We start from the raw sequence: 23,185 nt of genomic DNA, 5'->3' as shown, positions 1-23,185 counted from the left end.
AAAGAAATATGCAGCTCGTTAACTTAATGTATTTTGTAGAAAGCACCCCTCTCCCTCTTCAAAAAGTTAAATGCCAGCTTGTTCTTTATATCCTGCTGCCAAGCCCTGTAGGTAGATCTGCATCCAGAACAGGGTGTGGTAACTTTATAATTTCCCAGTTCAAGTGCTAAACAGAGGGGCTTTTTTGTGGGTGTCTGTGAAGAAATAGACTTTACTCTGTCAGAGCTTACTGGTGAACAATTAACAACAAAATTTCTCCTTCTTTCTCTCTCTATTTCTGCGCTCATTTCTTTTGACACAAAGTGCCACCTTAACATGACAAGAAGCTCTTGTTTATTCTAACCAGCCAGTATTAGGTAGGATCAAGCCAGCTTCTGTGTGTGTGTGTGTGTGTGTGCGTGCGTGTGTGCGTGCGTGCGTGCGTGCGTGCGTGCGTGCGTGCGTGCGTGCGTGCGCGCACTAACAAAAAAATGTGTGAAATGAGCCTCAGAGGTTGTGCGAGTGTGTCCATTTGGAAGAGGGAGGTGGGAGTGTGAGACAGACGGGGACACTTGGCAGCTAAGGAAAAGCTTAGAGATTCCAGGGTTTTAAATGGGACACACACTCTTCATTTCTCTCACTCAGTTGCTCTGTCTTTCTCTGCTTTTACAATTTTTCTGGGTTACACACAGCTGTTTTTTTTTTTTTGCTTTGTAACTCCTCATCCTTATCCTAAAAATGGAATTATTTTTCCATACAGTGCCTAAGACAGTCCAAACAAATCCTCTGATAAAACGCACTAATTCAAACGTTAAGTGAGCCAGCATACAGTAAGGGCTTCTCATCTACACAGACTGACTTCCTCAAAATGTCATGATCTAGTAATTTAGATTATTATGGCTTTTATTCATGGGTGTTTGTGAACTGATATTTGGGCTATATTTTAATTACTATAGCTCCATTGCCTTCTCATTTTAAATAGATTGCTTATGTAACAGTTTCTCTGCTCTTCCTCCTCCACTCCCTGAGTCTCACTGCCTTTCTATGGTGGTGTATGGTAACACACACTGCTTTAAACACTTTACCAGCTCTCAGGCACTTTCCACAAAATACCCCCAGCTGTATTAAAAGATGTTTGATTAATTTTCAGGGGTCCACATATATTAAGTTCTTGATATTTAGGTTTAACAATCAATAATTATGTCCTTATTGCAAATAGACATGCAGTGTTTTTTGCATTTATGCACAGTTAGGTTGACAACACAGACAAACCTTAACCTGAATAAGTTATGAATTATGTAGGGACTGAATAACAAAACATGCTGATTGTTCAAAAAGCTGGTTCAAAAGCTGTGAGCCTGAAACATTATACAGTGACTAAACAGAAATATAAAACTGTTACAGTGTTGTTATATATAGTCAGTGTTGTTTTATAGACTAAAATAAGTAAAATAACAAAAAGCCAATTTTGTTTACTGCTGGTTGGCTGGATCTTGTTTGTCCAGATATATTTTTTTGGCAACTGCCTGCTCATGAGTAGAACTTAGTAGTGAGCAGAATTTACATCATGTATATAAATAAGGTTTATTATAATTATATATAAATTATATATAAACTATAGATGATTTCTGTTTTTAAACCTCAGGGTTTTCAAATCAAATACAGACTTGTAAACTTTAATTGTAATAATTTAATCATATGATAATTAAATTGTTCATTTTTTTAGCATTTCCTTTGATGTATAATATATAGTGTTATATAATATATAGTATAAAATAGTGAAGTAGTATAATTACTGTATCCTTATTATAATGATTAAAACCAAACTGTGTATATGAAAGAGAAAGAGGGAGAAAGAAAAAGAGAGACGGATGGAGAGAGAAAGCGTATTGAATCCCAGCATGACATGGCAAAATAGTCCAGCCTGATAGATAATTAAATATACAGTCTGATATAGTTGTAAAAGTAAAGGCAAAGCAATGGTAGAATGATTGGGTAGAAATAAAGCAGCATGTAACACAGCTGCATTTGTGTACACATGAAGACGTCTTTAACCTTTTTAAGCCTTAAGTGATGCCTTACAGCTAAACTAATTATATCTTTATACTAAACAGACCAGACCTGTGTTATATTAAAATAGATGAAATGATACTCTTTTTTGTTGGGTTGTTACATAAACAAAGCCACATATCATTATTGATATGTATAATTGATCATTTCAGTCAGTTCAGTTTATGGAAAATAGCTATTTGTGTGTAAGTATACACATTAGCAAGATTTATGGGTAGTATTTAACTGAGACTTTGTCATAAGTCTGCTCTATGAAGTGAATCCTAAAATGAGTCACTGTTTTTTTGTAGTTACTCTGCAGGAGGATTTTATTTTGTTTATAGATTTCACAAACAGCATTAAGGAACCTATTTTTGTTACTTTTACACAGATGCAAAAAACAGACAAGACTATGGCCTTATGTACATATTTCTCTAATTTGTGTAATTGTAGAAAAAAGAAAATGTTAGCTAATGTAAAACTAATAATTGTGTTACAAACTGTGTTACCGTGATGTTTACTCACACCTTTTATACACCCATGTTTCTCCAACTTTCCTATTGTTTATAAATCCTTATTTTTTTATAATGATTTGTTTTTTGGACAATTTGTTGGACCATTAATTATATGATTCTGTGTGCAGTAAGAAATGAACTCTTATTCACATTTCCTTCCAAGTGTCGAGATGTTTGTCCTTATACATGACATTCCCTGTTATGGTCTAGTACAGTGGTTCTTAACCTGGGTTCGATCGAACCCCAGGGGTTCGGTGAGTCAGTCTCAGGGGTTCGGCGGAGGTCAAGACACACACCCGACTCATATGATTCGTGATGACACGCCTCGCTTAAGAAGGGTTTGGTGGATGCGCATATGAAACTGGTGGGGGTCAGTACCTCCAACAAGGTTAAGAACCACTGATCTAGTAGTTAGCTAAAGTGGCCTATTTGAAAGTGACATTAATTTTAATAAAAAAAAAATTACAATTATTTTGATAATAGAATAATCTAACAAATTTTTTTTGTTTTGCTTTTTATAATGATATAAAACCCTAATTCAGGAAATGTATGTATAAAACTGTACTTAAAAAAAATGCAAAAGACAGAGATTTTAAAGATTATAGTGGCTGCTTATTGAAGAGTGCATGGAGGATTTCTCCTTTGAATAAATTCACTCATGCTGGGTTGTTTCCTTCTGTAAAAAAAAGTAAATAAACATTTGTATTGTATTATATTAATGATTATTTCGGATGCCAAGTTAACAACCATGCTTAAAAAAAAATACACATTTTGTTTAGTGAAGATTTAAGCATCTAGAATATAATTAACTTAATTTTGTATAATAATGAAATGATATGTGAATACATTAAATATACAAACATTGAAAACAAGCATTTGAAGTGGGCAAATGCTATAAATAGAGAACGAACGGAGAAACACAGCAAGCTGACAGACTTGATTAAAAAAAAAGAAAGAAATGTACATTGGTGTACAAATGCATAAGCATTTGCTAGAAACCACACAGTGGCTAAAAATGTGATTGTTTACTGTTGCTGTTATTTTCTGCTTTTAGATTTAGTGTTTGTTCGCACCGTTTTAATTGAATTCATCACTATATTGTGAGCGAGCTGATTGCACAACCTGATGCTTGCGAGTCACGACAGAACAGATCCAGTGTGACTGTCCCAAAGTTACAAGCAAACAGATTACACAATAATACTATTCCATTACACTATACCATTTTCTCATGATGAGGGTTATACAGTTTCTGCTTACCGTGCTGATGTTTCGACTTCATCCGTGACACCAATGTGTTTTTTTTTCCAGCTGTCGATTGACTCTGTACTCTCCGCCATATCACAAGCGGATGTGTTATCTTACCGTCATGCTAACCCATATATTTAGAGATGTATGAATACATTATTACTATAAATATAATATATATGGAATGTTATTTGGAATGTGCAGATAATGTTAAACAGATACAAATGCAGATATTTGTAGCACTATTTGTTTTTATGTTTTAGTTTTTTCTTGTCTGGTTGGGAATTTTGGTGTGCTGCAGGACTAAGATCCCATGGGACAACTAAAATGTTGTGCAAGCGGAAGGTTTTCATTTTCATGTGGGCCAGATTAAGTGTGCAGATATAAAGCTTGTGGTACAAATTAAGACCACATTCATTAACATGAACATATGGCAATTTACCGCCTTACTTCATTCATTATTGCTATACTATATACATTTACTTTAGGATACTAGGATACTTAAGGATAATAAAAAATATATATTTTGGGCAGGTATAAACAAAATAATTAGAATAAAAAAAAAATTCTACTGTTGCTGACCAATGAAATAATGAACTCAGGTTGATATAATTTACAAAGACTAACAGCATAGTGGTACGGTTCACATAAAAAAATACGCAGATTTTAAACTTAGTTAAGTTTTGGGAGAGAGTATCTAAAACTCTCAAAATAAGAGGTTTAAAAAACAACTATGCCATGAATTTCAACTTGTCACACCCCTTTCATGCTGCTCCACCTACATCAGCCCAGTTATGTTTATTTCTGACAACCAGAAGAGCAAATGCATGAAAAAAAGAAAAATCCTTACTCCAAAATTCGAGCAGGAAATGAGAGTCCTAAATTTTATGGATTCTTCTAAACTGTAATGTTGTTGTTTTTTTTATATTACATTAAGGCCACACTGTTGTCAGACTGTCTATTTAGTCCAGCATGGCTGCAGTAGTGTTCTGAACTTGGTGCATAACGCTCTTAGATCAAAGGTGCCGAATGGGAGCATCGCCAGCTTCAAGTGGTGTGCTTTTGCAGAAGGATGTGAAGTAAGCACTCATTAGGTAAACACTGCACACTCTGTTAAAGAGCTCCTTCAGAATAACACAGGAGAATAGTGTGTTTGTGTGAGGTCCATGCTTTCACTGCTATGGTAAAAACTTGGACCTGTCCCTTATTTACCAAACTTTCTCTGGCTCTTTTTTCTGTCTCTTCTATTTTTCTAGAAACTCCATTACTCAGAGAAGTGTCAGTCTTCGTAATATCAACTTGTGTCCTTTTAATACATATTTTCACAAAGGAAAAGAGTAATGAACAGAAAGACATTTTCATATGGGTTGCTAATAAGCAGCTCTGCAATGCTTTCTTTCTGTGACTCAACTAATGTTGGCTGCAGGCATAATTCAAGTTCACCAAATAACTACACACACACACACACACACACACACACACACACACACACACACACACACACACACACACGATATAGTATAACTACCTGCTGGAAAAATGATAAAGACAAAATAGTTGAGCTCTTAATGTTTTCGGAAAAGTGGGAAATAGAAAACACCTTGCAGGTTTTCTGTTTTTGTTCGCGTAACTGAAATGTTCTGGCAACGGTGGCGGAAGGGTGAGTCAGAGCAGAGAGCAGGGTGTCCTTGCAAGTGCGTGCCTTAGTACACTTTTCTCCATATGGTTGTGATTGTCTTACGCATTGCTGCACTGGAGACAGTGTGAGGGAAAAACACAAATATATTCAACAGTGTGTCACGTTTCTTGAAATTGTTTTCGTAGACCAAAATGCATGTACTAAATACACACACACACACACACACACACACACACACACACACACACACATACACAAACACTTTTTATGGTCCATTTAAAGTCTGGCATTTTCCATTTTCAGTCAATATTTCACTGTTTACTTTAAATCACAGACAAAAAAAAGGCTTTATTAGTCTTTAAGCCTTGGTTAACATGTTTAATAATGATGAAGTAAGATTATAAAATCAATTAGATCATTAAATTTTTTTTTAAGTAATACACAAAATATAAATTCAGAAAATTTCTCTGGACTGAAACCAGAAGTTCTGAAATTTCATTATAGATGAGCTTTTTGCTTTCTTCAACAAATTATAATACATTATTTTTACATCCGTCATTTATATCACTACAAGGTAATAATATCCATAAAGGTATAATACATGATTTTCATATTGACTGGGATTTCTGGTTTTCAGTTGGAGAAACAAACTACTTTTTCAGTGAATTTTCAGCATTTTAGTGTGTGAGAATTTTTAGTGACTGAAGTTTTCATTCATTCATAGTTTTTATTTAGTCTTTTATTCCCATTTTGTGCTATTTTAGAAAAGTCTGCAATGTGTAGGTGCATTAAATTGGCAGTTCAAGAGTTATGGGTTGTTCAAAATTATCATTACTGTAACAAAGCAATCTTACCCTTTTTGCTACATATGCAGACAGCTATAATAAATAATAAAAGCTGTAATATAGCTATAATAAAAAGAAAATTCCATTTGCATACTCAATTTGAGTAACTGGGTAGAACTATTATAATGAAACATTGACTGTGATGACTGGTTTATTATCTAAAAGTTCTCTGCAATTTTTTTTCTTTGTTTTGCTGCCATTCTTGAAACATACCCTGAGGTCTAGCTTTTCCATGCAGGTGGTTATCAGAATGCTACTGAGGTGGAAGAGGATCACTCAACTGGTTCATGCAGGCATCAGATTTTAGGACATAAAAATTTACCTTTTGGTGAAACTAGTCAGTGCTTGTGATGTGTGTGTGTGTGTGTGTGTGTGTGTGTGTGTGTGTGTGTGTGTGTGTGTGTGTGTGTGTGTGTGTGTGTGTGTGTGTGTGTGTTTGATTGTGTTTGTGTGTGTGTGTGTGTGTGTGTGTGTGTGTGTGTGTGTGTGTGTGTGTGTGTGTGTGTGTGTGTGAGGAACAGACACTTATTTTTTTTAGTGCAGGATTATCAGGGTGCCCGGCATGCATAATTGTTAATGGAATACACAACTAATGCAGTTTTATTTCCTTAAACTTCACTTTGCATGTTAGATAAGCTAGAAGGTCTTTTTGTTTTCCTGATGCAACTTCTAAAATATACCTTGTTGGCTGCATTTGCTGATTGTTTAGGCCATCTTAGTGTGGTAAGATCACTGGCTTTGATTGCAAGTTAAAATTTATAGTTGTGTTATCTGTAGCTCATTTCTTCAAGTAACCTACTTTTCACTTACCTTTGTTCCTTTTGTGCTATTGTATAAGTAGCTGTGAGAACTAATGAATAAAAAAAAAAAACTCTAGTATTAATCCATTTATAGACATTCACATTGTGTCACATTTAGGATAAGATGCTTGGCATTTAGTTTTTTTGGATACGCTTTATAACTTCAATATATCCTACATGTATATTGTAGATCAGTTTCAATGTATTTATTAGACAAATATCAACACTGATGTTAATTTGTTACTATCTAAATTTGTAACTTAAATTGTTAGTGTTTATATAGAGCATAGAATACATGGCCAGAGTGCTTAGCCTATTTGGGAACAAAAACTCCTGGGGGAAACTCCCTCATGAATGTGGTTGAAAATTTGCCAAGAAAGAGCAAAGATTAATCAGTTTGTTTAAAATGTAAAATATAAAATGGATTTGATTTGTTCACATTTTTTTTGGTCAATGCACAATTCTGTATGTGTTAATTCATAGTGTTCATGCATTCATTATTATTCTTACCTAGTAGATTTGTCAAATGAACAACACCTTTTTTGAGCTTCTTTATTTATAACTTGTGTTTTCCTTGCTTTGTAGGTAAAGCACTGTGTGATGGTAATTCTGGAGATTATGGAGTTCCATCCCCTGGGCCTGCGTTTAAGGAGGTCTGGCAAGTTAAAGTTTGGCCAAAAGGTCTTGGACAAGCTAAAAACTTAGTGGGTGTATACAGACTCTGCCTAACAGAGAAGACAGTCAACTTTGTCAAACTCAACTCAGATGCAGCAGCTGTTGTGTTACAGCTAATGAACGTGAGACGTTGTGGCCACTCAGAAAATTTCTTTTTTGTGGAGGTTGGCAGATCAGCAGTGACTGGCCCTGGAGAATTCTGGATGCAGGTGGAGGATTCAGTTGTGGCACAGAACATGCATGAGACTCTACTTGAAGCCATGAAAGCCCTCAGCGAGGAGTTTCGCCAGCGCAGTAAATCACAGTCTACTACAGCAGGAGCTGGGGGTGGTGCTACTGCATCTAATCCAATAAGTGTTCCATCTCGTCGCCACCATCAAAACCCTCCACCCAGCCAAGTGGGATTCATCAGACGACCTCGCACAGAGCCACCGGGAGCCACGGGAGGAGGAGGTGGAAACAGTAATTTTTGCTCCAGTGATGGAGCAAAAATAGATGAGGGTATTAACGCAGGGACAAAGGGTGTTAATAACAGTTCAAGTCCCACCACAAATGGGTCTTGTTCCACCACGCCCATTCTGAGGTCTACATCTGTACGTGCTCCCACACCAGTCAAGGCACAGCATACTCTGAAGAGGTCCGTCTCGACTCCAGCCCCCTCACCTGCACAGAACCTCTCCTCCTACTCAGGCAATGGATCTGATTTTGGAGCCACAAGTCATGAAACCACTGCAGCTGGTGGGGATGGAAATGGAAGCACTTACAATCAAATGCCTCTCCGTCAGCCTTCGGTTTCTGGTTCACTTAGTGATTATGGTTCTTCAGATGAATATGGTTCCAGCCCAGGTGAGCATTCTTTGCTGACTGCAGCCATTCAGGCAGGGTCTGTAGGTAGCTCAGGTGGGAATGAAGCTTCCAACTATATTCTTATGGCACAGAAAGGGGCATTCAATTCACTGCCAACTGACAACTCTCTGACACAGACTAGAAGGGTGTTGAGACGGTCTTCAGGTCGTGAATGTGATCCTGAACGTAGGATGGTCAGCAAAAGGGCGTCTCTGCCACCCATGGCCCTTGAGAGACTTGGCACTTACCGCAGAGGAGGAGATCTAGAGATTGAGGAAGACAACTATGCTATAATGTCTCGAAGTACCAGCCGTGAGTCTTTCAGCTCACACCAGGATTCAGAATCAACAGTTGGTGGAACCAGATATCTGGATGTTGCTGCAGAGTCCAAAGCTGAAGCAGGAAACTGCGAAACAGATGGACCGACAGTTACTGCTAATGGTAATGGAGGGGGTGACAATGGTTACATGTCCATGTTGCCAGGAGTAACAGCCCCTCCAGTGACCCTCTCTCACTCACTATCCATAGCAGTGTCCGACTCTAAACCTGCAGATGACTATATGGCTATGACTCCCAACAATACTATCTCACTTCCTCAGCAGATTCACCTTCCTACTTCTACCACAGATGGCTATATGATGATGTCTCCAAATAGCAGCTGTTCCCCTGATCAGCGTGTAGTTTCAGGAGCCTGGATTGGCAGGAATAGTGCAGACAGTAGGTCTGGCAGTGATTATATGAACATGTCACCTATCAGTGTTCGTGCCAACAGCACTCCCTCTCCTCAAGAGTCTCTTACAGCATCTGAAAAACTTTCTCACCAACCTCCTCCCAAAATGGTATATTCTTACTATTCTCTACCCCGTTCTTATAAACACAGTAGCCCTAAACAATTTGATGATAGTGTAGGAAGAGGAAAATGTCTAGGCAGTGAACATGGAAATAGTCAAGTTCTTGGCAGTTGTAGGGGCACATCTAATTATCAAGAACCTGGAGGTGGACGGCACTTGTCTTTTTCCTCTTCATCATACTCATCCAGTTCAGCTAGCAGTGAAAGTCTGGGGGAGGGGGAGGAAAAGCTCACCCAGGTGAGAAAAACATCTTCAGAAGCTAAAGTAAAGTATAGTGGGGCTCTACAGCAGAGATTGGGGTCTTCAGCAGCTAAACATGCACAGGGCCAGAGGAATCGTCCTCTTAGTTTGTTTGTGGATGTTTCTAAAGCCAATACCTTACCAAGGGTCCGTGAGACCCCAGTCCCACCTGAGCCTAAAAGTCCTGGTGAGTATGTCAGTATAGAGTTTAAGAATGAAAGAAGTATCAGAGAAGTAGTTAGAGGACCAAGACACTGTGGCTCCATTCCTGCCAGCTTACAATGGCTCTTGCCTAGGCCCACCTCTTGTGTGGCTGGTTTCTTACCACATCCTTGCAGCCCCTCTTCTGCTGTCCCTCCATCTATTGCTTCAGAATATGTCAACATGGAGCTAGGAGCTCCCCCTTCACCATCATCCTTCTCCCTCACTCCCCTTGGTTTCCCTTCTTTTCCCATACCTCCAATGCCACCTACATCAGCACCCAAAGCTTGGGATGAGCAGGAATTAGCTCCACAAAATGAAGAAGAGACTGAGGTGGAAATGGTACATTCTGGACATAGGTCTCTATCGACCTCTGAGTCACTCGACTCTCCTATACCATGCGCTGACTATACAGAAATGGTTTTTGGATTGAGCTCAGACACAACCTCCAGCTCCACCACACCTAAAGAAACATTGTTGGACAGACAAGAATCCATGGTTCCCAACTTAACCATGGGCCTTAATTTAGATTTTCCAATGTCCAAACTTTCAAATCCAGATCATGGTGCTAAGGTAATAAGGGCAGACCCTCAAGCCCGGCGGCGCCACTGTTCTGAAACATTCCTGGCCCCTTCTTCAGTGTCCTCATGCCCTGTAAGCTCCTCATCCTCTATGTGCGTGATCAGCGAGCACACCCAAGCCATAGCATGGCGACTTGGTTTAGATGGCATTTTGAGTGGCAATGGGGACTTGCTAGATATCCCAAATCAGCATACTAGCCATGGTTTAACTAACATAAATACTACCCAGATTTCATCTACAGACCAAGGTCTCAACTATATAGACCTAGACTTGGCTACAAGGGAGAGCTCACATCTTGCAGTTGATGTTCAGACTACTGGCCAAACAGCAGCACGTCTCTTTTCATCTGTTTTGGGCAGTGGAGCATCTGGAGGTGCTGGAGGAACTGGAGGGTTGAGCAGTAATGCATCAAATCTCAACACTTATGCTAGCATTGACTTTTACAAGTCAGAGGAGCTACGTTCACACCAAGGCCCCAACAGCAGCAAAGACAGTACAGGTAAGAGCAGTTTTCTTCTAGTCCTTTTTTCTTCAAATTAATAATAGTTATAATGTAAAGTAAATTATTTTCAACCAAATCCAAAGGAAATAGAATAAAATTAATAACACATTCTAATGATATCAGAGGGGCATATGTTTGAAATACAAAATAAAGAATAAAGATCCCTAACCCTAGATAGATTGAAAACAGACGACTTTATAGGGCAATTGTGTAGTTGTACATTTTATTCATGTCCACCTGCTGCCTCTGAGTGCAATTACCATCTGTCTCCTTGGCTTTAAACTGACAGCACTAGTTAGAAAGCCATGTAAAGTTCACAATAATAAATCTTCTTTTTACTTTATACTACTTGATTTTTGCATTACGATGATCCAGAAAATTTGTTTTTGAAATTAATTGGAATCATGCCACACTGCAAGATTGTATTTTATCAAGTAATTTTTGGAAGATTATAGTTTTTGTAAGTTTTATTAGTTGCTGGTGTTTAGGGTTTTTTTTCCCTGTCATTACTGACTTTTTTTATTGTCTATTCATTATATTTTCACTCATATTTATGGACAGTTCAGATGCGTTTTAGTGAAATGTTCCTCTTGAGATTTTGTGTGCAGCATGAGGTGTAGCATATCCAACTACTGAGCTAAAATTAGGTTATGTTTCTTTAATACCGAATAAGATTAAGGTAGGGGTTAGAGAAAGTAGTTCTAGATCATTATAAATAGTATTTCTTCTACCCAGAGTATTTGAAAAAGCAATTGTGTTGGCTCATTCGGCAGCAGGGAGCGAGTGTGTGAGCTTTTCATGTTAAGTTGGCAGTGTGATCAGGTTTCTGGGGGATGTAGTGTACTAGCTGTGAATGTTGAAACAGAGCCAAACTAACACTGACACAGTACTGGCTCAACCTCTAATCCCCCCTTCCTTTTTTTTTTTTTTTTTTTTTTTATAATATTCTGTTCAGAACACATCTGGCAGACTTGCAGCGTGTGCATGTACATATGTGCATATATGTATGTATGTGTGTGCAGGTTGCTTCTGTGTTGTCTGTATAAAAATATTTTTCAGGCTTGAGTAAAGAATTGGAAGAGTGCCCTGATCAGTTTTGGAATGAAAAACACAGAGACAGTGATACAAAGAGATGGTGAGAGAAAAAGATGGCACCAAAAAAAGCTCATGTGTATTAGAGCCGGAGAGAGATAGACAGTGTGCGAGACATGCAGATGGTAAAGACAGAAGAAAGAATTTGCCCTTTTCTCTTTACCACAAAATAATAATGATCAGAGTTGTGGGGATTTTCCCAGCCGAGACTCCAGACTGGGTCTTCGTGGCGACATCTGATATGAGACAATGGGGGGAAGGAGGAGTAGAGAATATAGTAGAGAACAGTGAAGTGAGAACAAGACAAACGGCAGAATAAAGTGAGCAAAAGAGATGGGGGGGATCTAAAGAGGGATGCCAGTGAAATAACTCTGTCTGGGCTTGGGAGGTTGATGTGCGTAGGTGTTTGCTTTCGTTCACTCTGTGTGTCAGAGTGTGGGTGTGTAATACAACTGTTACCAATGTAGTCGTTGTGCATCTGTAATTATCTTTCTTTCCCACTTTCTCTCTCAACCTTACTTTCTCTCCTTGCATTTCTCATCTTCTCTAACCATACAAACTGCTAAATGCTAAAATATTGATATAAAAATGCATAAATCCCAGTGATATCATAGCTATCGGTGGCCAGGATTTCAGGAATACTCTTTTTAATGTCAGAGCAAAGTTAGACATTTAAGGGCATTTGAGAGCTCATTTATGCAGAAGAGGTTGGATAGTGCTTTCTACGTGTGTTATGCTATTCTGTGATTAAGCATGAGCAGTTAAAAATGCAGTGGAATGGATTCATGTGTCTCAAAGAGAAGCACTTGATAGCTGTTGCCCCTCTTTGTTAATAGCTCTCATGTGGTTCTCGGCTAGTGGGGAGGAATTGCCAGGATTAAAATGTTGGGGGGAACGTCAGTCATGACATTGTCATTGCGCCAAGAGTGCAATTATTTTTATTTTATTTTTTTTGTGTGTGTGTTGGGGGGGGGGGGGGGATTTGTTAGCTAAACAAAAATTACTTTTGTATTACTAGCAAATTACACCCTTAAATAAGGTATTACATTAACAAAGCTAGTGGTTAGTGTTGCCCTGAGAGGCTGTCACTGAGGTAATTGCTGAATCAGTTACTAGGCAACAGGTGATTTCCATCTATCAATAATATCAATTTAATGATTGCTTAAAATATGGTACACCATGGGACTACCATTTTAGTGGGTAAGAATCAACTACATAAGCTAGCTAGCACAACACTGAATGATGAACACATATATCTGGTCTTGATATGCAAAAATAAAATACTAGGCACTATGTATGTTTCCATGAGAAAATTACAGTATGTTTACTTTAGATTTGGATGTTAGGAATCTGGTAAGCAACCATGCAAACACACAGTGACACAGTGGGACACTGTAAAGTTCTGGCTGGTCTCCACCCTGCTAGAGCACACACACGTGGCAGCAGCCGTGCTGTGGTGCTGCCACGTGTGTCCTCTCAGTGAGTGCTCGACTGCTGTGGTTTGCTACTGGCACCAAGGGGGTTGATGCCACCACAGAGAGGTAGAGCATGAGACATACAGACAGAGTGACAGATGTGCTGCAGATGTAAGAGTGTAGTTTGAACCTAAACCAAGTCAGAAAGGGTGAGGCAAGGTGAGGGTTATACAGTACACACACACATAGTGCATTTAGTTATTTCGGTGTACTGGTTTTGAAATGAAGCAATGAGGTTAAAGTGCAGAGTGCCAGCTGTAATTTTATGTTATTTGTATCTTTATTGCCTAAGCATTATAGGAATCCCTGCCAAGCAACTGTCCATTTAGTTATGGGTTCCACCTTATGTGTGCACAAATGTGCACATACATACATACATACACACATACATACATACACATTTGGTTTAAGAAACCAACCCTCACACTGGAGTAGCTGTTTTATGCTGTTTTGACAGCTCTCACCAGTTCAAATCCTGTTTACATTTCCAACTCTGCAACTCACTCATACATTTGCCCTCTAAATGTTGTGTTCTGTGGTCTGTACTCCTACCTGTTTGGTTTGAGGCTAAATTGTCTCATTCAAAATCTACAAACATTTAGGTACAAAAAGTACAATAGTATTTTCTTGTCTGTTATCAATACTAATATTATATAATTAAGGTACCATGCTTTAAACATTTCTGTGATATCAAATTGCCTCAATTGTCATCTAAAATTATGGATATTGACAAGGTCTAATGCATGGACCATGTAATGGCTGTATTAAGGTAATGGGATGTAATTAGATTCTCAAATACTAGCTATACAGGCACATGTTAGTGAGTGGAATGTATTCGGCAGCAAGCGAACATTCTGTCCTCAAAGTTGATGTGTTAGAAGCCGGAAAAATGGGCATTTGAGTTTAACAAGGGCCAAATTGTGTTAAGGACTGGCTCAGAGCATCTCCAAAACAGCAGTTCTTGTGGGATATTCCTGGTCTGCAGTGGTCAGTATCAATCAAAAGTGGTCCAAGGAAGGAACAGTGGCAGTGTCATGGGTGGCCAAGGCTTGTTGATGCAAAAACTGGCCTGTGTGGTCCAATCCAACAGATGAGATTCTCTAGCTCAAATTGCTGAAAAAGTTAATGCTGTTAATGCTTCATGGGTCAGGACTGTTTTGGCAGCAAAAAGGGGACCAACACAATATTAGGCAGGTGGTTGTAATGTTATGCCTGATTGATGCGATTAACTATTGTCTGATCGGTGTATATTTTTTCAAAGGATACTAATATAATAATTTTTTAAACATTAACCCGATACATCCAATTAATTTTCTTAATGCTGATTTTATGGTAAATTGAATTACTGTGTTGGATACTTTGTTGTTTTACAGACAATCCTGTGACATTTCAGGCTAGATATGTTACATCAGATAAGATCAGATTTAGAATCGTTTTTGCTTTCGGATATTCAATTTAGACATTTTTTTGAAAAATTAGTACAGTGCTGATACTAGATCATCTCGATACCATCTCTACATGTAGGTGTCATGTCGACCTGTCAAACTTCTCAAAAATCTCTGCCACATAAGAACCTACAAGACCTACCACCTGATTAGTCACCTGTTACTACTCTCATTTCCCAGACTTCTTATCGCACATCTGTTCCTAATAACTGGTTTTCTACAAAAACACGTAGCAAAACTTGGCTCATTGTGAGCTATCACTTCTAGCTAATCAATAATGACATGACCAAGATTATTGAGTGCATGCTGCACTGGTTTTGACCCTGTTTGTTCAATGTCTTGAGTTTCCTTTGACTATTTAACCCTGTTTTGCTGAGCGTCTGAACTATTGCCTGTTTATGACTTTGCCCTTTAGGTTTGTCTACTTTGTTATATGCATGAATAAATTCGCACTTGCATCTCAATCACCTAATTGTTGCTCTTTCAAAGTCATTCACTCCAACTTTATTCATAATGGTCAGAAGGAATTAAATAACAGTTCTTCTTTAATTAATTGAACATTGCTACTTAGTACTTCTTTGAAGCAACAGTTAAATATTAGTCAGTTTCTGATTAAAACCATAATGAGTGTTTTTCCAGTCATACCCTGCCAGTCCTAAAGGATCCAAAACCAGTCTGTACTAGCATGAGAAAAAGATGGTCCAAGAATGAGGATTGGTGACGAGAGGGAGGGATGATGGAGATGGAAAGAGTGAGAGAGGAAGAGCAAGAGGGGATTACATTTGACTATTTATATGTGTCCCTGAGGCAGACTAATTTATGCATGGTCCTGCATCCTGTGGCCTTGCGGTAGAGAAGCTTTGGGTCATTCAGTACACCACCCTGCCTGCAGCACATTGAGTTCATTCAATCTGAGATTCAGACCACTGTGTTTATTAATTATGGTTAAATTGAGGAACTGTTTCAGGATTTTAAAAACCATCTCCTGAATCCGAAACTAAAAGCTTGCTGTGAGGAACTTGAAAGGCACTTCTGGTTGTCAGCACCCACTCAAATTTAGGAAAGATAGATATATATCGTGTTTATGTTTTAAGAGAATAAAAATGATAAACTGTGTGCTAAATAATGCAGTAATGTGATATTGGGGCGTGTCCTGGGATGTCCCATTCTTTGTATGTTAAAAACACAGATTTGTCTTCTTTAACTCTGCCAAAGTCTGCCTTGATCTTGCATTTAAATATATATTTTTCATTTGGCTTACAACGAGTTTGATGTCTTGCATAAAACCTGCACGAACCTCTGGAAAAGGTATATATTTTTGCTCACAGGGGTAATGCACCTTTCCAAAAGCCATGGCTATGCTTGATGAAAGTCTAAGCTTTGCATGCTGTTATTGCAGGTTTTTGAAAGATATTTGATATAGACAGGCATCCATGTTCAAAATATAGACAGATAGATGTTTTGTTCATCGTGACAGTAGGTGGGATACACCTGCCCTTAAGCCCAGCCCCATTCCCTCCCTCTTTATGTCAAAAAGTCATGTTGAAAGCTTGTAAATCCAAAGGCTTTGAAGCATCAACAGGAAGGTGAATGGCTAGTTTGTGTGGGTGTAACAAAAGCTAAGGCTTGGTAAAAATCTTTATATATATATATATATATATATATATATATATATATATATATATATATATATATATATATATATACATATATATATACATATATACATATATATATATATAAAATTAAAATACATTTTACTGTGAAATGAATGGAGAAGAAGTGTTAGAGAATGCTGGGTCTTGCTTCTTATTTGGCCTTAGGTAATACAATTAAACAAATAGAGAACAGTCTTAGATTGTGTAGTAAAATATTAAAATCTAATAATAAACCACTGCTGAATAGCTTTTTTGAAATGCACATCACTTTCAGAAAATTTGGGCTTATTATGGTGCTCTAGCAGACTGATGGCAGTTAGTTAGTGAACTGATAAATTGAGGTACATTATATTTTTATTCAAATAATATAGTATATTTCACTGTTTGTTTCACTCTGTGTTCTCTGCAAACGCTCCACTTCTAGCAGTATGGGCTGTCAGTCTGAGTGCAGAGCTCTGGCTTCTTTAGGAGCTATTTTGACGGACAGAGAACAAAATACACAAATTATTTGTAATCATATTTTATTTCCTGTTAATAGGACTGTTGTATAAAATCAATATTATATTGAATGTTTTTAATTCTGAACACACATAACAAAGAGACTAGTTAAATTCTGTTAAGGCTGTAAATATGAGCATACAATGGCCATACTGATATGGTGTGAGAAGAGAGGAGAGGAGAGAAGAGAAGAGAAGAGGAGAAGAGAAGAGAAGAGAAGAGAAGAGAAGAGAAGAGAAGAGAAGAGAAGAGAAGAGAAGAGAAGAGAAGAGAGATATTTACATACTTAATTTGTTGGGGAAACAAATAAAATGCTTTAGAAACTAATTTGCAGAAAGCTGTCTTCGCACAAACAGAAAAATATTTGTAGTTATTATGTATTTTCCTGTCAGGTATTCTCACACACTTTCATTTTAAAAGCAAGTACAGATTGCGCTCCCTGTCTGCTCCATGTGGCACTGATCCAGTCAGCCATATTTACTCTAGCCAAAACGATTCCTTTTTGATCGACTTCCAACAGCTCAGTTGTTCAACAGAAGCTGAGTTCACACTCACACACACTCGTACATTCAGAACCACAGGCCACTGGTGTGATGATAAGAATAAACCTGCAAGCAGAGATGCTAAGCTGTCCTACAAGTGAAAAGGGATATTGGGCAAATATTTATTTTATTGTAGGCAATAACTGATAAAGAGATAGAGAGAGAAAGAGAGCAATAACAAGCACTTGTTGTGGACTTTGATTTCTCCTTGTGCTTGCGTCAAAGGAAGTGGGATACGCATGGTTGCCGTAGCAATGCTGATGAGTACAACTTTCCTCCTCTCGCTTGCTTTCATTCACTCTTTTTCTCGAGTCCTTTCCTCTAGCAGTCATTTTTTTTCTCTGTTCACATCTTTCTTGCTGCTGCTTGGTTTATTTTAATTTTTTTATTTAATCCTTGTTGACTGTTTTCCCAACGTTTATCGCCTTTCCTCATCCTCTTGTTTTCCACAGATCGTTCCTCCTCTCACACACTCACTCTTTTTTATAAAAGAACTAGTGTGTCACTCAGTGTGCTTCATGGTTCACAAACTGTCTAAGCAACTGGGCTCCTTTTGTTGTTATATTGTCACGGGCGCTTCCACTGTGTGCTGAAGTTGATGCGGGTTTGACTGGAACTGTCTTGTAAGCATGTGTGTTTGTGGCACAGTGTGTATGTGTGTATTCATGTAGTGGCTGCATTAGTCAACCTGATAAGCCTCATTCCAGGGGTGATGGGAAAAAAGTGAGCAGCAGTGTGCAAGGACAGGTCAAGGGTAAAAACAGATGCATTTTTGTGATATGAGCTCAATATGCTTTAGTGTGTTTGAGGACAACCGTATGGAAACTTTTACGACATTCGGCAGATGATAATATTCTAATCGACTTACAGTTGTTTTACTTGTATAATTGAGCATTTGAGGGTTAAGGGTCTTGTTCAAGGCCCCAGCAGTAGCAGCTTGGCATTTGTGGGATTATAACTCACAACTTTCTGATCAGAAGTCAACATTTGACCCACTGAGCTTCCACCTCATCAGGATGTTTGTGTATTTTTTTTTTTATCATACATATACACATTAGATACACAGATAGCTTATGACATCATTGTGTACTGAGCAACTTAAAGCCATATGGCCACCATGCTGTAAAACTAAACGACTGTATATGTCATTTAAATGTCCTAAATATACGCAGGTATCATGGAAATGAGCACACCCTGCAAATATGTTGTGACAGAAGGTTTTTATTAAAGAAATTGGCTTAATTAGTAGATTGGAAAGTTATTAGAGTAGCTAACATTCGCTTGTGTGCCAAGCATTAATTAAAGAATAATTAGTTAATGTAGCCTGGGAATTTTCTCTGCATTTTTTAGCTAGTTGCAAGTTACTTTAAAAAAAATTAAAAACAACTTTGTCATCTTGTTGTAGGTGAATTTAATTGTATAAAAATTTACAATTATTATGGAAATTCTATGGTTTTAATTAAATTAAAGGTTAAGTGTAAAGGTTAGGTTAGAAAATGAAAATACATTTAATACTTTTACCTTCATAAAAAAAAAACCTTGCAGAAAATATGAATATAAAATAGAGCTGGGGGACATTTTTCACAGGAATGTGTACACAGTTCTGTGTATGTGTACAGTCTTGTTCCATCTAGTGACATTCAATTAAATGGGTAAAGCAGCATAAATGACAAATTGCTTAGAATACAAAGCAACTTACATGAGTGAATAGCAACAGTTACCTTTTTAATTAGCAAAGGGCTATGAATGAGACACAGTGTTTGAAAATGCTGATGATTTATATTGCAGTGGAGCATCATATTACAACTTTTGATTTGTACTATTCACTTACCACAGATGGGACATCTGTTTTGGGCTTAAAGCAGATCATTTCAAACTTTCCAGTCCAGTTTTTCGTAAACATTATGGTTTTGTGTCAACTTACCAACTGAAACAAAGAATCCACCCGCGTTGTGTCAGCTCAGGTTTTGAGTTACGACACTATGTCATTAGTTCACTAGCAATAATTGAGAATCTTGTAATTATACACTATATTGGCAAAAGTATTGGGTCACCTAGTCATAAGTACGGTGTGTGATTTTTTAACATTGCATTTCCAATCCATTGCATTTCCAATTTGCTCTTATAATTCCCTTCACTCTTCTGCGAAGCTGTTTCACTAGATTTTTTGATATTTGTGTTTATCAGCCACAAGGGTGTTATGAAAGGCAGGTACTGATGTAGGTGTGGAGGCCTGAGGTGCAGTCAGTGTTCTAATTAATTCCAAAGGTGTTCAGTAGGCATGAGATCAGAGCTCTATAGCAGGCCACTTAAGATCTTCCTCTCCAAAGCATGTAAACCAGATCTTTAAGAAGCTTACTTTGTGCACAGGGGCATCGCCATGCTGGAACAGGTTTGGGTTTAAAAGTTCAAGTGAATGCAAAATTGTATCATAGTGCATCTAAAGACGTCTTATACAATTGTGTGACTCCAGCTTTGTGGTAACAGGAAAAGAACCACATATAGCAGGAAAGGTCAGGTGGCCCAATACTTTAGGCAATATAGTGTATGTTATAAATTAATGTAATTGGTCACAATAGAAGATCTGCTACAGTCATAATTGAATTTTTTTTTAATGCTGTATGGTTTTCATATGTTACAATCCAAACAATACATATCTCGGTGTATCAACAAACCTTGGTGCACCAGTTGAAGGTGAGTTCACATTTATAGGTTAAATCTCCTTAAGTATTGTAATTAAAAATATCCTCAATTTTTAAGAAATTATTTGATCTGACACGAGTATATAAACATATGGCAAAGCAGTCATTCAAGACTAAAACTAAATTTCATTGGAACACAGTTGCCAAGCAATTGGGGCATTTATCATACGAGTTGCTTGTGGAGAGAGAGTGCTATTATCAAGGACACCTCCTATCTCCACTATGAACTGGTTGTATGTCTGTCATCAGAAAAATCTGCGCTGTTGCACAACAAGACTCATGAACAGCTTTTTCCCCTTCAAACGTACAAATGCTGAAATCAGCTGCTAAGTGTTAACTGCTGGCCTCCACCTAATAACTAAATGCTTGCACTTTATTGCAATTATCTGTCTTTACACCATCTGCATTTACTGTAAACTACTGTATTCTTTTGCATGTATTATGCTGTTTAAGTGTACATGTTTATCTCAACCTATTGCACTTTAAGTGTACTTATTCATTGAACTTAGATGCCATTTGCAAAGCTGGTTGTATACTATCTGCATTTTATGTATCTGTACTTGTACTCTGAAAATAAAGCTAAACCTAAGCTAGTCTTAAGGTGCTAAGATTGCTGTCTCATTTTATATGAAGTGTATGGTTAGGGTTTACATTTATTGTTTGGTGTAGACATATCAATATTGGTCATAGCAATAAGTATACATATAACTAACCTTGTGGAAATATCTTTCAAAGTTAGTTATGTGCGTAGGTGTTGGGTGTGTGTGTGTGTGTGTGTGTGTGTGTGTGTGTGTGTGTGTGTGTGTGTGTGTGTGTGTGTGTGTGTGTGTGTCTGTATGTGTAATTTATCTCTTTGCTGTCTCTTCTTTCTCTGTCAAATGGCCTGAAGCCCAACTGGCACTGTTTGTAGTTGGTGAGTCAGCAGTCATACTTTAGCTGCAGAACATTCTCTGTGTGTGTGTGTGTGTGTGTGTGTGTGTGTGTGTGTGTGTGTGTGTGTGTGTGTGTGTGTGTGTGTGTGTGTGTTCAGGGGAAGTGCGTAAAACTTACTCTCTCTCTCAATGAGTATATCTTGCATGATCAGTTCAATCAAGCAGCCAATCAGGACTTAGCTTGCAAACAGACCCACTCCACCACAGATCTACATTTTGATACTGAGTAACTGTTTTAAAAAGTTCTAACTACTGGGTGGAGAAGCGTGTGTTAGTATGATTATAATGTGTGTATGCATTGTGTTCTTATGAATTTTAACGACTGAAAGATGAGCCTGTGTACTAAATGTACTGCTAAATTTGACCTGTTCCTGGTTCATGTTTTCCAGGACAGTCCTGACTCTGTTAATACCTCACACTCCTTTAGCAAGTCTTGATATTGCTTAAGTTCTGTTTCTGTTTCTATGGAGTTACTCAAGTTTAGTCAGGTCTTGTGTCACTCTTCCTGAGCCAGTACGCTCTAGAGAGATCTCTTATCTGGAGATCAAGTCCCTTTAAACACATACACATGCACACACAAGCACACACTAATGATTTTCAGTTGCACAGGTAACACACCACAAACAAATGGCTATATATAGAACTGGGTGGCACATTGTGTTTTAAGGATATACTTTATACACTTTCAGGAAATCACGTGACAGTCCTGAATCTTTGTACTGTCAGTCCTCAATAAATTTTACTCATTCACTTTTCAATAACCATTCGTTCTGTTAATATGAAAACTGATAAGAATCACTGATTAAACTGTCAAAGTAAAATCAACACCAAACAAGCTACAATGAGTACAAAAGTTTGTTTCCTAAAGCTAACAGATCACTTGATCCACCCTAGTTATAAATCACCATTTATTGCTTTCATTGTCTTATCAAAAGTTCCCTTTTTTCTATTTAAAACTGTAGCACTTTGATAATAATGTGTGCTCAGAGGAAGCAAAAATAGTTTTTACAGCTGCTGGGAGAGGTTTAGTAATCAATCATGGCTCAATGTTTCGGTGCTCATTTAACTGTAAGTAAGACGTATGAAGCTCTTTGCAGCATTGACAGTGTCTGATATTTAAATGTGAGTCCCAGCAATCAATTCTCCATGTTCCCACTGGCTCTTTAAGATGATAGGACACTATATTCTGGACAATAATATATATTGTGATAATATGTGATTACTGTCTGAGGAATTTTAATAATGAACATCATCATTATGGAAATTCAGTTGCATTTTGGAGTAGCAAATCTTACTACCAGCTGAAGGAAGAAATTTGAGAAGCCATAGGAATCCCTCACAGACGTGGGGAGAACACCCAAAAATCTACACAGACAGTAACCTGAGCTCAGGCTCAAACCAGGCAGTCTGTGAATCAGCAACACTACCCTCTGCCCCATGCAAATTTTATAACATGTGTCTAATATTGATATAACTATGCTCTCAACTAACTTTTAATAAGGCTTCTTAGACAGCTTCATTAATTCATTCATGATCAGTTACAATCAGTACATGCATGTAGTCAGTTATAGAGTAAACATTACCATTTCACCTGTTCATGGCGACTAGCATTATGTGTAATAGAACCGAGCACCCTAATAAGTGTAATATAAGAATTCATAGCATAAACAGTGAAAGCATATGTGCAAACAGAAAAAAAATAATATGTAAAACACTAACTGTAAAATGGTTTTAACTGTAGATATAGTTTATAGTCTGAATATTCTAATGTCGATTATAAACACTGAATTGGAGGTCATAGCTCAAAGGTTAAGGCACGTTGGGTCAGAGGGTTGTGAGATCAAATCCCAGAACCACCAAGCTACCACTGTT

At 37.7% G+C, this 23,185-nt stretch overlaps 1 protein-coding gene across 1 annotated transcript in view; it reads left to right on the top strand.

Annotated features, from left to right (window-relative positions):
- The window catches only part of LOC310726139 (insulin receptor substrate 1-B), a 42,506-nt gene that overhangs the window by 8,770 nt on the left and 10,551 nt on the right, over positions 1 to 23,185 (top strand). The window contains exon 2 of the mRNA XM_083541413.1: positions 7,658 to 10,966. Coding sequence (XP_083397539.1) covers positions 7,658 to 10,966 — 3,309 coding nt within the window. The remainder of the gene's footprint in view (positions 1 to 7,657; positions 10,967 to 23,185) is intronic.

This window comes from Silurus aristotelis (assembly GCF_946808225.1).
Source record: "Silurus aristotelis genome assembly, chromosome: 5".
NCBI classification, from domain to species: domain Eukaryota; kingdom Metazoa; phylum Chordata; class Actinopteri; order Siluriformes; family Siluridae; genus Silurus; species Silurus aristotelis.
The sequence above is the reverse complement of the archived record's forward strand: the minus strand, read 5'-3'. Positions and strand labels throughout refer to the sequence as shown.